This window comes from Lacerta agilis, chromosome 7 (genome assembly GCF_009819535.1).
Source record: "Lacerta agilis isolate rLacAgi1 chromosome 7, rLacAgi1.pri, whole genome shotgun sequence".
Lineage (NCBI taxonomy): Eukaryota > Metazoa > Chordata > Lepidosauria > Squamata > Lacertidae > Lacerta > Lacerta agilis.
This window is the reverse complement of record NC_046318.1, coordinates 64,085,310-64,101,133: the sequence shown is the minus strand read 5'-3', so window position 1 is coordinate 64,101,133 and position 15,824 is coordinate 64,085,310. Positions and strand designations below refer to the sequence as shown.

The following is a 15,824-nucleotide window of genomic DNA, read 5'->3' as shown; positions in this document are numbered from 1 at the left end:
CACTAAGGTCCCCTTTGGGCTCTGCAGGGGTTCTCCTTGTAAACCACGAGGGCTCTCCAGCTCCCGCCATTTCCTGGTATGATTCTATTCCTGGTGCCATGCGTATACACGGTCACAAGTAAGTGGGGGGGATGCCTGTATTTATTTACTCATTCGTTCAATTTATTACCAGCCCCATGCGCAACACAGAAAAGTCAAAGGTGGAGTGGGTGCAATGGCGCATGCAGTGAAAGAAACAGAGTATCTTCCATATTTTTCTTTACACTAAAAATTGTTTTGCATTTTTCCCAGGCATAACAACAGAGCAAGATAGAAACACATTTAGAAGACAAACATAAACATTCACTACAGCATATAAAGCCATTACAGAAGCCTCTCTTCACACTTTAAAGACAAAACTTCCTACCCTCCCTCCAAACATTGCAACCTCTAAACATTTACAATTCTGCAACCCATATAATACAGTAAAATATGTACTCTTGGTGTCCTGGTTCAAGTCACTCCTGGTTGAAACGCACTGAACCAAGATCTATACATTTTATTCCAAAGGTTTACATGTAAATTTCCTTAGGTTACTATGTTATGACACATCCAAAATGAATAAAATCAATTTTAAATGCATGCAGAAGCTTTTGCAAAGTGTGAAGCCTGGTGACTTCTTAATCTATAAGCAGAAAGTTTCATTGATACTACATTCAAACTGTTTTTCCAACTAAAATGTATTTAAATGCTAGATTCTAAAGATAAAGTTCAGTATGTGAAAACTAAAAACAATACTGTACTGGGGCAGAGATATCAGTTAAGTATATTGGTAAGAAAAAAAATAGTATTTACCTGATGGTTGGAAGACTTCATTCACTAAAGCTTCATTCACAACTGGTGAACTAACATTTCCAGTATAAGCCCAACTCTGCCAAATAGCTTGCATTAGGAAGGTCTGGGCTCTTGTTGCTTGAATTGTCAGACTTGGAAGCTCAAATATACATTCTTCCACTGCAACATGAGAACGCTTGGACCTAGAAAATACAACAGAAACAAAAATATGATTAAATCTGTATACAGGCTTATTGGCAGAAATGCCAAATGGTAAATCCCTAGGAGAGGCAACAGTGGAAAAGCTCACTGAAAACGTGGCTAGTTCATGTTCATTTTATCTGAACTTCAAAAATTAGTGATTTACAACAAACATAAGGCAATAGTATAATTATTTTGCTAAAGATTACCATACAATGAGCTGAAGCCAGCTTGCAATGGGAGGATGAGAGAACTGAGGCAAGAGCATGTGGGACCAACTTGGTGTTTATTCCCGGTTTGCTAAACCATGGGGTTGTTACATCCGAACTGGCCCAATGAGAAATATTGTCATGGGTTAAGTGTTATGATACATTATGGAGAGAGCAGGGAGACAGCATGTTTGTATTTATCAAAATGTGTATTCTACCTCTAGTTCATCAGAAGTTCCCAGTAAAAATTCCCAAGATGCCAATTTGCATGCACTAAAACTTAGCCACCATGTTGTTTGTTGCTTCGGGGCATGTCTGCAAAAAGCTTGTTTTAAGATAAGTTAGTGAGGATTTTAGAAGGCCCATGCCGAAGTCATGAAACAGAGAGCTGATTGCTAAGAGGCTGAACTACGAATCAGGAAGTCCTGCCATGAACTCCCTAGGTGGCCAGTCTCTCTTAGCTTGTCAACAATAATACTGTCTTGCCTTACAAGATTTTGCAAGGATTCCTATACAATGAGATAAAGTATGTGAAGTGCTTTGAACACTTGAAAGTCATACAAATGCTATTTATTTATCATTAATTATTACTTCTGGAACAAGCAGATCTTGGTATAAATCGAGACCACATAACACCGGTCTTGAAAGATCTACATTGGCTCCCAGTATGTTTCCGAGCACAATTCAAAGTGTTGGTGCTGACCTTTAAAACCCTAACCAGCCTTGGTCCAGTATACCTGAAGGAGCGTCTCCGCCCCCATCATTCTGCCTGGGCACTGAGGTCCAGCACCGAGGGCCTTCTGGCAGTTTCCTCCCTGCAAGAAGCCAAGTTACAGGGAACCAGGCAGAGGGCCTTCTCAGTAGTGGCACCCACCCTGTGGAACGCCCTCCCACCAGATGTCAAAGAGAATAACTACTACCAGACTTTTAGAAGACATCTGAAGGCAGTCCTGTTTAGGGAAGCTTTTAATGTTTAACAGACTATTGTACTTTAATATTTTGTTGGAAGCCACCCAAAGTGGCTGGGGAAACCCAGCCAGATGGGCGGGGTGTAATAAATGATTATAAATTATTATTATCTCAGAGGTGCCTGTGGCTTCGTCGCTATAGAACTTTTGGCAAATGCTAAAGACGCAGCACTTTTAATGGGCACTTTGAAACCTGACACGTTTTCAGGTTCCACCTTATTCCTGTGATTCTGTTCTGTTTTGACTGTTTAAATTTTTATATTGTTGTAACTTGCCCTGACAGCTGCTGGTGAAGGGCAGGTTTTTGTTGTTGTTATTCAGAATCTATACCAGGGGTTGGCAAACATACCAGGCCTTGGGCCGGTTCCTCCAGCGCCAATCGTGCGGTGGGCCCGAGGGCGGGGTGTGCGCGCACACACATGCTATTTCCGGCGCACTTCTGGGTTGGCGGAGCACCAGAAATAGCTTGAGCACGTGCGCACAGGCCTCCTCAGACCCGGAAGAGTGCCTGAAATGAGGCTTGCGCATGCGCACAAGCTATTTCTGGTGCTCCGCTGACCTGGAAGTGGGCAGTCACGCCGCGCCAGTAGGAGCGGGCGGTTGGGTCACTGCAGGCTGGATAACTGAGTCCCTTGGGCCGTACCCATATCTGAAGTATAACAACTTAACTAGGATAACTTAGTCAACGCAGCATTAGACTCCTAATCTCAGGGTTGTCGGTTCAAGCTCCACGTTGGGCAAAAGATTCCTGCAAGGCAGGGGGTTGGACTAGATGACCCTCATGGTCCCTTCCAACTCTACAATTATTTGATTCTAATCTATTATTCTAATTCAAATATTTTATGTAGTTGTGCTTTATTGGACCAAATTGCTCTTCTGAATGTTGAACACTACATGTAATTTGTGAGCAGACCACATAGTGGGAATGTAAAGTGTCATGAACTAAGCATGGACGTAAGCATTGACAGAGAATCTCCAAATTCCAAGGAAGCATTTTCATGAAAATAAACGCACGTCGGTTTTAACATCAGTAGCAATAACAACTATTCATAATGCAGAATCTTTGAATAACTTTCTTTTCAAACAAGCCTCTGGTTTGATGTGAAATACAGCTACTGTACTGAACTACAGTGACGTTTAAACTTACAGCTTTCACATAAAAAGTTCCCTGATGGCTAGTAACACTATATTAAAATAAAAAAATTAACAATATGCAAATTTTAAAACTTACTGTATTTTTAATACTTCCTTTGGGAGAAAGATACTGATTTTCAGTGAATGGGGAGGACTTAAAGAAAATATTACACACTCAAAAGCAGGACACATACAAAAAATCAGTACATTCTACTGTACCATATGTGCAGCAAATGTTTCTGAGAGGCTTTTTTTTAGCTTCAACTGCCTTTAGATGAAATTTTATTATAACTGTTTTGAAATACGAAGTTTTGAAAACATTTTACTGTAGTCAGAGTAAAATGCAAATGAATGTAAGAATGATCATTATCATGTCAAACAGATCTCTCATCTTTTTATCTTTAGTTTTGGTAATGTTTTTCTATGAATTTGTTGTAACACTAAATTATTTTAAAAGGTATTTCCATTTATTGTCTATAAAGCATCTGTTTCACAACTTCTGTCCTTAAAAATAGACCTGCAACATATGCCTATTTAGCAGAACAGATTAAAAAACTATCAATCCAATTATTATTCTTTAGGGTGAAATAAACCTTAGTAGAGCTAAGGGAATCTGCCACTCATTAAAGCTGTAGTTGGAACATTTCCAGTATAAATTCAAGGAAAGAAGAACACGCAATGTTTGCCATGCTTTGGCATGGAATTTCTTTTAAAAAAAGATTCTGTCCTAAGTGAATTACTTTAGAATTCATTTGTTTTTCTCTCTAGTTTGCTTACCCTGATGCAAGTTGCCTTAAAGAGTTTAGATTAATCTGACATACTGCTAAAGCAATTCTAATTCCTGTTCTTGAATGTAAAAATGAATTGACCCTCTATGTGAAGGGACTAATGTAACCAATCCATGCAAGTCCACAGGCTCACTGTGAAATATTAGCAATGTGTACCTTTAGAAACAGCAACCCATTCCTTTAAAATCAACACCTCATAGTGATTGAATGAACATAGCAGTGAACAGCTGGCTCCAAAAGTTTATACAGAGTCCCAAAATGTAAGACTGGAACCTGCCAAGTATTTCCAAAAATTAATTTTTTTTATTACTCATATCCTGTACAGTAAAATAAGATTAGTTCATTTTTTCCAACACAAGACCAGTAACCTGCTACCAGAACCTAGTGATGACTTGGGGCCGGAGGGGTGTTGTTGTTTTTTAAAAATGGATACATTTCAGTTGGCACAATTTTTTAAACATGCTTAGCTCTTTGGAAAAAGAAATATTTGCAAGTATACTGATAGTGGTATTGATCATTTAGTTGAAACACCAACTTTATTTTAACCAATCAGTTACACATGTCAGCAGCCAAATACTGTATGTGCATCACTTCCGGTACAGTCACAAGGCTGTTTGTTTTTCCTTGCCACCTTTGAAGTAATATCAATTTAAATTTTATAATGGTAGTGGTGGTGATGATAAAGAGAGATATGCAGGTCTGCCATTTTTTACTTATGTCCAAGCACATATGGATAGACCAACACTTTGGAATACGAATGTCACACTTAACTTTGTAAATCCAACCACAATTTCCCCTACTACTCTCAAACATCATGTAGCTTACAGTTTTCAAGGATCACTAGTGAACAGGTTCTTTTGCTACAAGAAGAAACATGCTCATGATTTTGTAACACAGAAATTATGGACAGAACACCATGTCTTTAAATTAAATATACATGTATATATGCACTTTTTATCTACTTTCCATATAAATCTGTTCATTCAAGGTAACAAATTGGTATTAAAGACTGATCCATTTATACGATGCACTTTTTCTATGCCAATAAAGGAAATTGATTGATTGATTATTGACTGGTGTAGGATCCAACTATTAAATACCAATGCCAATTAATAAAATTATAACATTGTATCGTTGTTAGTAGTACTGTAGTGTTATGAGAGAGAGGGTGCAGTGCTCCCTAGATGAAATATTTGTTCACAATAATACTTACTGAATGGTGCCAAACTAGATTTGGTGGGAACAGTTCAATTCATTTAAACAAAGAACTTCCCCAACCATACAGAACAGCCTTCATCAGCTGATGCCCTCTGGATGTTGTGGATTACAACTTGCATTAGTCCCAGACTGTGCTGGCTAGGGCTGATGGGAACTGTAGTCCAAAACATGTGGAGGCCATTAGGTTAGCAAAGGCTAATATAGAAAGAACAGGAAGAGATCAAATTTTAACAGCAGAAGGCATGTGTAAAAGAGGGATGGGGAACCCTCCCATGCACAGTGCCGATTTCATTCCACAGCAAATATCCCAAATGCTTTAGGCCCAGTCTTTTAGTAGCTCAGCCTGGCTAAGGAGAAAAGCATTCAAACAGAGATGCTGTAGGGAGGCAAACACTTAAGGTAGGGGAAAGATTCTGAACACTTCCCAACATATTTCTCTTGCTGTTAAAGGCTGGCACAACACCATTTATAATACAGTTTAATGGGGAACTGATATGGTTTGGCTCTTAGAGGAGCGTGATGGGTAAGTTAACTAAAATACATGTCCACAATTGAAAATCCACATGGATATTTAATGAAAGGGCTATTGATTCTTGCTCACAAATCTATTATATATTACAGTTCTCCCAATACAATGGTGTAGAAAGTGGAGTCCCTCAAGGATCAGTATTGCAACCTGTGCTTTTTAACTTGTTTGTTAATGATCTAGAGTTAGGGCTGAGAAGTAAGGTAAACAAGTTTGCCTATGATACCAAATTGTTTGGCGTAGTTAAAACAAAAATAGATTGTGAAGAGCTCTGAAAGGATCTCTCAAAATTGAGTGAATGGACAACATTTTTAATGAAATAAGAAAATGGCAAAAGCAATTAAATGAATGGAAATGTAATATGATACACACTGGGGCAAAACTATATAAATTTCACATATACCCCCATGGGGTCTGAAGCTAATGGTGTCTGACCTGGAACAAGACCTTAGGATTGTAATGTATAGCTCGATTAAGATGTCTACCCAGTATGTGGCAGCTGTGAAAAAGGTAAATTCCATGCAAGGGGTCATTCAGAAAACGAATGAAAACACTATGATAATGCTGCTATAGAAATCTATGGTGCAACTGCATATGAACTATTATGCACGGTTCTGGTCGCCTCACCTGAAAAAGAGATATTGTAAAGCTGGAAAAGGTTCAGAAAAGGGCAACCAAAATAATAAAGGGGATGTAGCAACTCCCCTGTTAGGAAAGGCTACAAAATTTGGTTGCTTTTTGGTTTAGAGGAGGAAAAGACATGATAAAGGTGTAAAATTATACATGGAGCAGAGAAGGTAAATACATAATTTTTATCCCTCTCTCACAGTAGTAAAGCTCAGGGGCATTCAGTGAAGCTGCATGTTGGAAGATTCCAGACAGACACTAGAAAATACTTCTTCACACAGCATAAAATTAAGCTATGAAATTCAATACCAAAAGAGGCAGTGATGGCCACCAACTTGAATGGCTTTATAAGAGGATTAGACAAAATCAGCAAAAACATCAGTGGGACACATTTCCAACTAAATAGATTTAGGATAAGGAAGCAACTCAAACTAAAAAGGGAATGCAGTAGAATATGCTATCATTCAACCAATTAGTTTTATGAAAAGTTGTGTGCCAATATGAATATACTGATTTATATTATACTACCACAATGAAAGAAAAATGGTTTTAGGAATCCAGTGTGAGAGCAGCATCACATTTAACATGGGGAGACATCTCAGCGAGACAAAAAACATTTTTCCAACTGTGTAAACGTAAAAGGTTAAAAGGTAAATGACTCCTGGATGGATAAGTCCAGTCAAAGGCGACTATAGGGTGAGGCACTCATCTTGCTTCAGGCGGAGGGAGCTGGCGTTTGTCCACATACAACTTTCCGAGTCATGTGGTAAGCATGACTAAACCGCTTCTGGCGCAACAAAACACCATGATGGAAACCAGAGCACATGGAAACGCCATTTACCTTTCTGCCACAGTGGCACCTATTTATCTACTCGCACTGGTATGCTTCCAAACTGCTAGGTTGGCAGGAGCTGGGACAGATTAACAGGAGTTCAACCCGTCACATGGATTCGAACCGCTGACCTTCCAAATGTGTACACCAGTACCAAAAACATATTTTGCAACACCAAGTACCGGTAAGTTTTACCCTACAAACTAAACATTAAAAACCTAACATATGGCATAACCCTAAGACAATGATATGATCACTTGGCTATAATATTTAGTATTGTCAAAAATATTCAAATTACCTGGTATCAGACCTGGATATTCAGATTCCTTATTTCAAAGAATAATACTACACAATAACAATGCACAGTAAAGCCAGAAGCTGTAGTCTCAGAGGAAAAATTACTGTAACTCTATTTGCTATGTGAGACCAAGAGAAAATGAACAGAAAAACAAAAACCTGAAATCTGAGGATGAGGAAGTAGTCTCTCTTTTCTGGGCTTCAGTCCAGCAACAGCAAGCATAAGATGACTACTCACTGAGCTAAAATTTGTGAATGAACCTAAGAAACATGCACTCTTAGCTTTCCAAGCGTAAAGAAAAATAGCATAAGACCAACTAAATTTTAACTGATGGCCCTTACTGATTTTGGAGGATTCCAAAATTACTTTAAGTGTGTTGATATATTGTTTATCAATATTGAATTTGCAGTAGAAAATGGTGTAGAAGTATTTATAAGCGTTATAAATGAATAAAATAATATATATAAACTGATGGTAATTTCTTTATGTAAATAAAAACAGTAACAATTCCTCATATCAGTGAGAGAGCCTGGAATGGAATGAAAAAAAATGTATTTGATTACTTATATGATACTAAATAGTAATGGAGTCTTTAAGGTGACATAGGTATGCAGTAGCATCTTGAAAGATGGTGCTTCTGCCCTGGAATGTTTAATCCAGCATTCCTCAGCATGTGGGGCATGCTCCTTTTTTGCTGCCTCTCCCCCAAAAGTAGTTGGCCATTGAGAGTTCCACTGCTCTTTTAGGCAGGCTCAGTTGTACCAATGTTGGTGGCAAATCATATACACCAGTCCCAAGTTCACAAAAAATTCCTGTTGTTAAAGTAGGCCTGCTTCAGGGGAAAAGTGAAAACACTGCATCCCCAGAGATTTGGCTTAGAGCTCCCATTATTATGCAGAAAGTAAAAATGCAGGTGAACATCTGGCTTTTCCAGTAATGGGGTGCCTCAGTGCAGCACAACTGAAGCTGAATAAGACTGATATAAAACAAGGTGTGGGAATCACTTCTCACCATGAAGAACCTAGGCTGCATCTTTTAAAAGTTTAGTCAAAAGACGTTCTATTTTGGAAGGACCCAAGCTTCATTTCAAGAGAGCCAAAAGTCTATGAAGCAACCTGGACATGTCTCTCCCCTGTGAGAATTGAGAATGTTTCCTTGGAGAAACAAAAAATAATCCAAGTTTTTACTCAGATGTTCCCTCGTCATTATGTATTGGTAGGTGTAATATATCTTGAATATTAGTTCACTCAAATGGCTTATGGGGGAGCAACTCTCTTGCCTGCAAAATATGAGCTTAGTGTTTGAAAATTCAAATATATAAAATGTGGAATTAGTAAGGCAAGTGTTGTCATTCTGACAATGAAGTCATAGCTGTAAACATTATTTATTGTTCTGAGATATTCAGTATATCTTAGCACCGAAAGCTATAGTAGCAAGTAGTATACTTTATGGAACTATTTTTTCTATGCTGATTTTAAAAACAAGTTAATATTGCTCCTTTCTAATGACGCTATTTCATCTAGGCAATGAAGTATGTTATCCAAGTTTTTCAAATACAGTTTGAAAAGCGCAAATATTACAGTAATACCATATATTGGATGTATATCGTTTGGAATTATTTTTAAACAAGAAAAATGAAAGCTTTTTTGCAGATTTATGTCAGAAATAAAGTTGAGATTTTCACTGCTAATTCAAAACATACTACCTAGGGGATTCCATAACAGTTCATAAAGTGTCTTTGTTTTTAAAAACTATGACCTGTTGTGTATATAGAACATATGTATCATCAGATGTGTGCACTTTAGGCAACTCTGGAATGTGAAATCTCAAAATCCAAATAAAGCAGGTGCTATAATTTTTTTGGAGAAAAAAAGAGTGGAAGTTTAATGACATTACCAGGTTATTCTACCAGACTAGTTCCCACTCATTTCATGACTTCAATGAAGCTCTCAGTCAGCATGCTGATTTCGATTTAGTTCAAGTGCTATTTGATGTATTTCATCTGGTGTTTTATTCACTTCATACTGCACTTCATTTAACAATGTGGCAGCAGTATTCATTTGTTTCTACTTAATTATCCTCAAATTATTATATTTTGGTCTTAGTTTACATTCTTAGTATGTGTGTGTTTGTGTGCATGCACACACACATTTGTACATGCATATATTAAAAGGCAATGATTTAATCCAGTTTATCACTGCACTAGCTACAAACATCAGGTTTAATCTTTTTTATATTAATCTCTCCCTCTGCTTAACTAATGCATCTGTTACATACAGCTTGGGAATGTTTTTCTCCACTGCACTATTCTTACTAACTTTAAAATACCAGTAACCAATAAGAATTAATCATTCATATACATATATTATTGATTTATAAAAACAGATTTCTATGTGACTTTTCATGTGCATACAGAAGCAGTGTACAACATGACTAAAACATTATTATATTAAAACAATCAAAATAGAAGTAAGAAATCACTTAGCACAGTAAAGATTGGCAAAACAAGCCAGCAATATATAAATGTCTGGGCAAACAAAGATGTTACATGCACACACAAATCCATGTATGTGCAGTGAACTGAAATCCACTGGAAAGTAGTTTTTGTATTCATACACATCACAAGAAAGATAAATACTATTTTCAGCTTTGACATAATTTCAAAAACTTGAATGCATGAAGCATCTCTTTTACTAAGAAAAGAAAAGTAGCTGAATGGAAAGCAATCACTCTGAATTCATTAATTGTTGTTTCCAATGAAACAGATAAGCAAGAAAATTAAACAGGCAGTATTTGTTCCAAGTCTAAACTGCTACTATTTGTTCATGTTCAAATGTGGTTATTAGTCATTATACAGAAATAGTCCATTGAATATCTGATATTGTAACAGATCTTACAGCAGAATTTGTCCACAGACCTGAATGGACAACGGTTTTACTCAATAAAACAAGAAGAACTATCCAATGAAGCAAAATATGACAAGACCCATACAAAATATGACGAAAATGAGTAGATTGCAAGATTTTTGTGACAGTTATGAAAATATGGCAAAACACTACTAATATCTGGATTAAGGAACACGCACATCTCTCTAGATTACTTAAGATATTGCTGCAGCTGGCATCAGCCCTCAGGGTTAAGGGATACTCTGTTGAATGAGAAGAGACATCTTCAACACATTTTTCTTGGTGTCAACCTATAAGTTATGGTATTCATTTCAGAACAAATGAAAACAAGTCTATAGCAATATCCATCCATTAGTAGCAAACATTTTGGTCTAAAATTCTAACAAGAAAAAGAATGTTTTTGGTAATGGCAGTCTAAGCGATATGGTCAGAGACACCAATATTTAAAACATATTAATGCAGAAAATTTTATATGTGTATGTGTGTATGTATCTGTATCTAGAGAAAGGGAGAAGTGTATAATATAATGCAGTATAGTACAGTAAAAATAAAAATGTACCTATGATGTACCCACATGTAGAGTGCTTGCAGATATAAAGCATTTAATACTCACCAGTAGTTAGGAAGCTTAAGCATTTTGCCATAAACAGCAGTACTGAATGGAGAAACAACTGAAACTGGCGAGTTGTAAGATCCATTAATATCCAGTGATGACAGCCCTGCCTGAAAACCAAATATCTGAAACAAACCAAAACATCAAGCCGTACAGTAACAAAAAATATCAGTACAAATTATTTTACTTTAATATAAATCAATGTCAATTTAAAGCCAATTTTTTTCATCCCCAAGAAAAATGTAAGATAGAAAATCATGTTTCTTTAAAAACACACACAATTTATATCACAAAGACAGTATGTCCTACTGACTCAAAACAACTGACTAAACATTAACAAATCTAAACCACAATGAGTATTATAATTACATATTATCATGATGTCAGTATAACAGTGCAATCCTAACAACCCACTCTGGGGGGCAGCAGTATAGGTATCTGTTGGTAGAAAGGAGTGCCATGGCAGTTTTCCACCATGGTGGAGGCACCAGGTTTGTCCTAGCAGACAAGAGGGCTACTGCCAATACAGTGGTACCTTGGGTTACAAACACCTCAGCTTACAAACACTTCGGGTTACAGACTCCGCTAACCCAGAAGTAGTACCTCGGGTTAAGAACTTTACCTCAGGATGAGAACAGAAATTGTGTCACAGTGGCAGTGGGAGGCCCCATTAGCTAAAGTGGTACCTCAGGTTAAGAACGGTTTCAGGTTAAGAACGGACCTCCAGAACGAATTAAGTTCGTAACCAGAGGTACCACTGTAGTAGCTGCAAAACAGGGGGCTTTTGCCTGGGATGATTATGCTCATCATCATCATCAAAAATTTCTATACCACCCTTCATCAGAAGATCACAGGGAGTTTGCAATATAAAAACACAAAAATACATACCATAGTAACAAAACAAAAATAACCCCCTCCCCCACATAGAATGCTTAATTAGCCAAAGGCCTGGGAGAAGAGGAATGTTTTTGCATGGTGCCTAAAGTTATGTAATGAAGGGACCAGGTAAGTCTCCCTGGAGCGGGGGTCAGCAACCTGCGGCTCCGGAGCCGCATGCGGCTCTTTTACACGGCTGCCGCGGCTCCGGAGCTCCGGGGCGGATACGCCCGCCCACTTCTCCAGCTGGCAGCGACCGCTCTCCAGCTGGCCGGCGGCCCGCCCTCCGGAGGCTGAGGGCGCTGCTCAGGGGCGTACCCAGGATCACCTGGCCTTGAATAGCGGGGCTCAGAGGCGGTGGGGACGCAGTAGAGGTGGCGCAGCTCAGCCGAGGGCTCTGGCGGGGAGCGCGCCTGAGGCGCGCACGCTCCTTCGGGAAGAGATGGAGCTGGGCGAGCGGGAGGGGGAACTTTGAAGACCCCGCCTCCGCCTCTGAAGCAGGCGCCCATGGGAGAGGCCGCCCCCCGAGCCTGCCTGGCGGGACCAACCCTGCCCAGCTCCGGGGGTCTTCCTAGCGTGGGAGGCGGCCTTGGGGCGGACAGGGGAGCTCCGGGGTCGGCGGGTATGTGGGACCCCGCGGCATCCAGAGGCAGCTGGGAGGCGGGACGGGATGGGGGCAGGAAGGGGGCCTTCAGACGCGTCCCTGCACGGGCACTGGAGGCCAGGACTCCTCGGCTGGGTCGTGGGACCGCGGGGGAGGGCTGGCCGCGGTTCCTCTCGGAAGGCTGCTGGCTGCTGCGTCGAGGCGACGACGAGGTAGGCAGCTGCGGGCTGGGCCAGGGGCGGCGGGTGGCGGGCGAGGGGGGAAGCCCTCTTTTAAAAAATGATCGAGGAAGCGGCGTCTGTTTCCCTGCCGCTGCCTCCTTCGCTCCTGGTTCCGCTCGCAGCCTCAGACCGCGCTCTCGCGGGCGCGCGTCTCTCTCCACCCCGGAGCAAGGCTGGGACGTTTTGCAGTTTTTCCTCTGTCCTGAGTATGTGTTAGGGGAGCCTTGACAAAGCACCTGTTGGCGTGGAAGAGAGGAGTCCTAACTTGGATCTGTGTTCATGTGCAAAATCTATCGCCATTGTCATTAAGGCGGCAGGGAACTCCCCTAAAAAGGTTTGAACACTACGACCTACTACAGCCACCTGTATGCAAGTCAGCACAAACATCACAGGCTTCTCTGGTGCAATTCTGTGCTTTATTTAGCAAGAGATGAGGTTGGAAGAGGTGAACATAGCCTCTGGTCTGGAATATTAAGGGTAAAAGACACTAAGATTATTGTAAAAGCCAGCAGTCTTCAATAAGACATGGGACAAACATTTAACACAAGTGTGCAGTTGAGGACTCATTTTTTAAAAAAAAACAACAACAAATCAAATATTTGTATGCTGTTGCAACCCACCTTGGATCAGGCTGTGACCTGGTAGTGGTCCCCAGGGTGGATAAAAATGAATGATTTTCAAAAAAAATAAATGGATTTTTTAAAAATTTAAATCAGATTTTTTTTATTTAAATCGGATTTTTTAAAATTTAAATCGGATTTTTAAAAATAAAATGCAGTGTTATATTTGTTTTAAATGTCGCAATGGTTTTGCGGCTCCCAGTTTTTTTCCCCCCTTCGGAAACGGGTCCAAGTGGCTCTTTTGGTCTTAAAGGTTGCAGACCCCTGCCCTGGAGAGAGCATTCCACAAACGGAGCCACTGTGGAAGAGGCTTTTTTGTGTGTTGCTTCCCTCCAGACCTCTCGTGGAGGGGGCACACAAAGGAGGGCCTCAGGTGATGATCCCAAGGTCAGGTCTCAGATGCCAGAGCCTTTGAATTTACTGTATCCAAAGCCCTGTGGTTAATCCAAGAGGCCTGATCCTTGAGTCCTCGGTTGCACAAGCTTGGAAATGATACAGTGAACAGTGAATAGAAAACCATCACCATCAGGACTTGGAATGTGGTGGATGATCTGCCACTTCTTTCCACTCTGCTGCTTCCCTGCCAGAATTAGGATCGCTCTGTAATAATGTTTCTGAGTAGTCTTAGCAATTTTCAATATACTAACAAAAAGTATTGAAAATGTTTTACCTTAAGATAGCAGTGTGAGTAACAATAGTGAAGTAAGTTATCAGATGGCTGGCTAAGGCTGCTGACAGTCTGCACAAGTTGTTCAGCATACATTGGCATGGAGTGTTCCAGGGCCATTTTGTCCACCAGTATTTGGATACAAGGCAGAGGACGCAAAGGCTGAAGATTTGTAGTATTTAAGAGGCTGCTTGAACTCTTCAGGTAATATAGTAGGGGGAAATACAAGCCAAATTAATGTAACACCCCATACATTTAAAAATACAGCCCAACATTTCCAAATCTAACTTTAAAAAAAGTTTCATTCTAGATGTTTGCACAGTCTATTTTTTTAATCAGTCTATCATGTATGCAAATATATACACACTAAATTAACCTATATGAAAAAAGCATATGTAACTGACTCGGTGCATATGTTTTAATTCCAAATATAGTTCATGACAGAATACATTATAGTACCTTTTGACCCATGATAACAGGCAACAAGTGGCCCAGCAAGTTGAATTCAGCCATAGGGATTGTCACAGTGCATTTCAGAATTGTGAAGTTTGTGATCCGAGTTGGAATATATTCTTCCAAAGCTGCTACTTCTTCTAGGCTTGGCATAGCTTTACTTCCATCTACAGAATCTGTAATTATAATTTATTACTCAAAATCAACGTAATTATCAATGGGAATGTACATAGTTTTCCATAATTACTACTACAGTGCTACCTCAGGTTACATACACTTCAGGTTACATACGCTTCAGGTTACAGACTCCGCTAACCCAGAAATAATGCTTCAGGTTAAGAACTTTGCTTCAGGATAAGAACAGAAATTGTGCTCTGGCGGAGCAGCGGCAGCGGGAGGTCCCATTAGCTAAAGTGGTGCTTCAGGTTAAGAACGGACCTCCAGAACCACTGTATACAGTAACTATTATTTTCTTTTGATCACTCTGTGTCAAAAGAGCAAAGAGATTTACATTGTTGCATTTCCCACAAGGAATATCAAACCGGCTCTCTTTATATATTTGCCTTTAAATTGTCACCACAGTTCATTTTAACTGCCATCAAGTCAGCTGTATGAGGGAAGAACTGTGCAGCAGGAGCTCTCCTGTCCTTCTGGCCTGGACATTGTCACCTGCTCTGTTCCTAAATCTGATCTGGAAGAAGAATGGGCAGGACAGACAGAATTACCACTGACATTGGTGAGGAGTTCCTGCTCTTCTAGACAGCCAGACTCCACATAGACAGAACTCCATAACTGTGTTATAAGAACTTTAACTTGGAAGAACGTCTGCTTGAGCTTGCTTTTCCCTTCTACCACCATTTTTCCTCATGTGCCACATCCTTTTAGACTGTGAACCTGAGGGTGGGGACTGTCTTAGTTCTGGGTTAGACACAGGTAGGTAGCCATGTTGGTCTGCCGTAGTCAAAACAAAATTTAAAAAAAATCCTTCCAGTAGCACCTTAGAGACCAACTACGTTTGTTATTGGTATGAGCTTTCGTGTGCATGCACACTTCTTCAGATGTTCTGGGTTGTTGTTGTTTGCTTTTTGGTTATCCCCTGTGTGACTGCAAGCTCTTTGGGAAAGGACCTCCTATTTGTTGTAAAGTGTGATACCACTAGCTAAATAAGTAAATAATATATTCCTATGTTAGAGATTGCTTGTTCTCCAGTTTCCTAAAAAAGTACAATTGGGACTCATCTGAAGTGTGGA

General features: G+C 39.8%; 1 protein-coding gene across 7 annotated transcripts in view; it reads right to left on the bottom strand.

Annotated features, from left to right (window-relative positions):
* The window catches only part of VPS13B (vacuolar protein sorting 13 homolog B), a 360,398-nt gene that overhangs the window by 291,397 nt on the left and 53,177 nt on the right, over positions 1-15,824 (bottom strand). For all 7 annotated transcript variants that reach the window (XR_004427068.1, XR_004427069.1, XM_033155647.1 and 4 more), the window contains exons 14-17: positions 14,581-14,750; positions 14,125-14,319; positions 11,134-11,258; positions 835-1,016 (exon numbers count right to left, since the gene is read on the bottom strand). Coding sequence is in view for 5 of the 7 variants with exons in the window: in XM_033155647.1 (XP_033011538.1) it covers positions 835-1,016; positions 11,134-11,258; positions 14,125-14,319; positions 14,581-14,750 (672 nt within the window). In the remaining 2 variants the exon portion in view is untranslated. The remainder of the gene's footprint in view (positions 1-834; positions 1,017-11,133; positions 11,259-14,124; positions 14,320-14,580; positions 14,751-15,824) is intronic.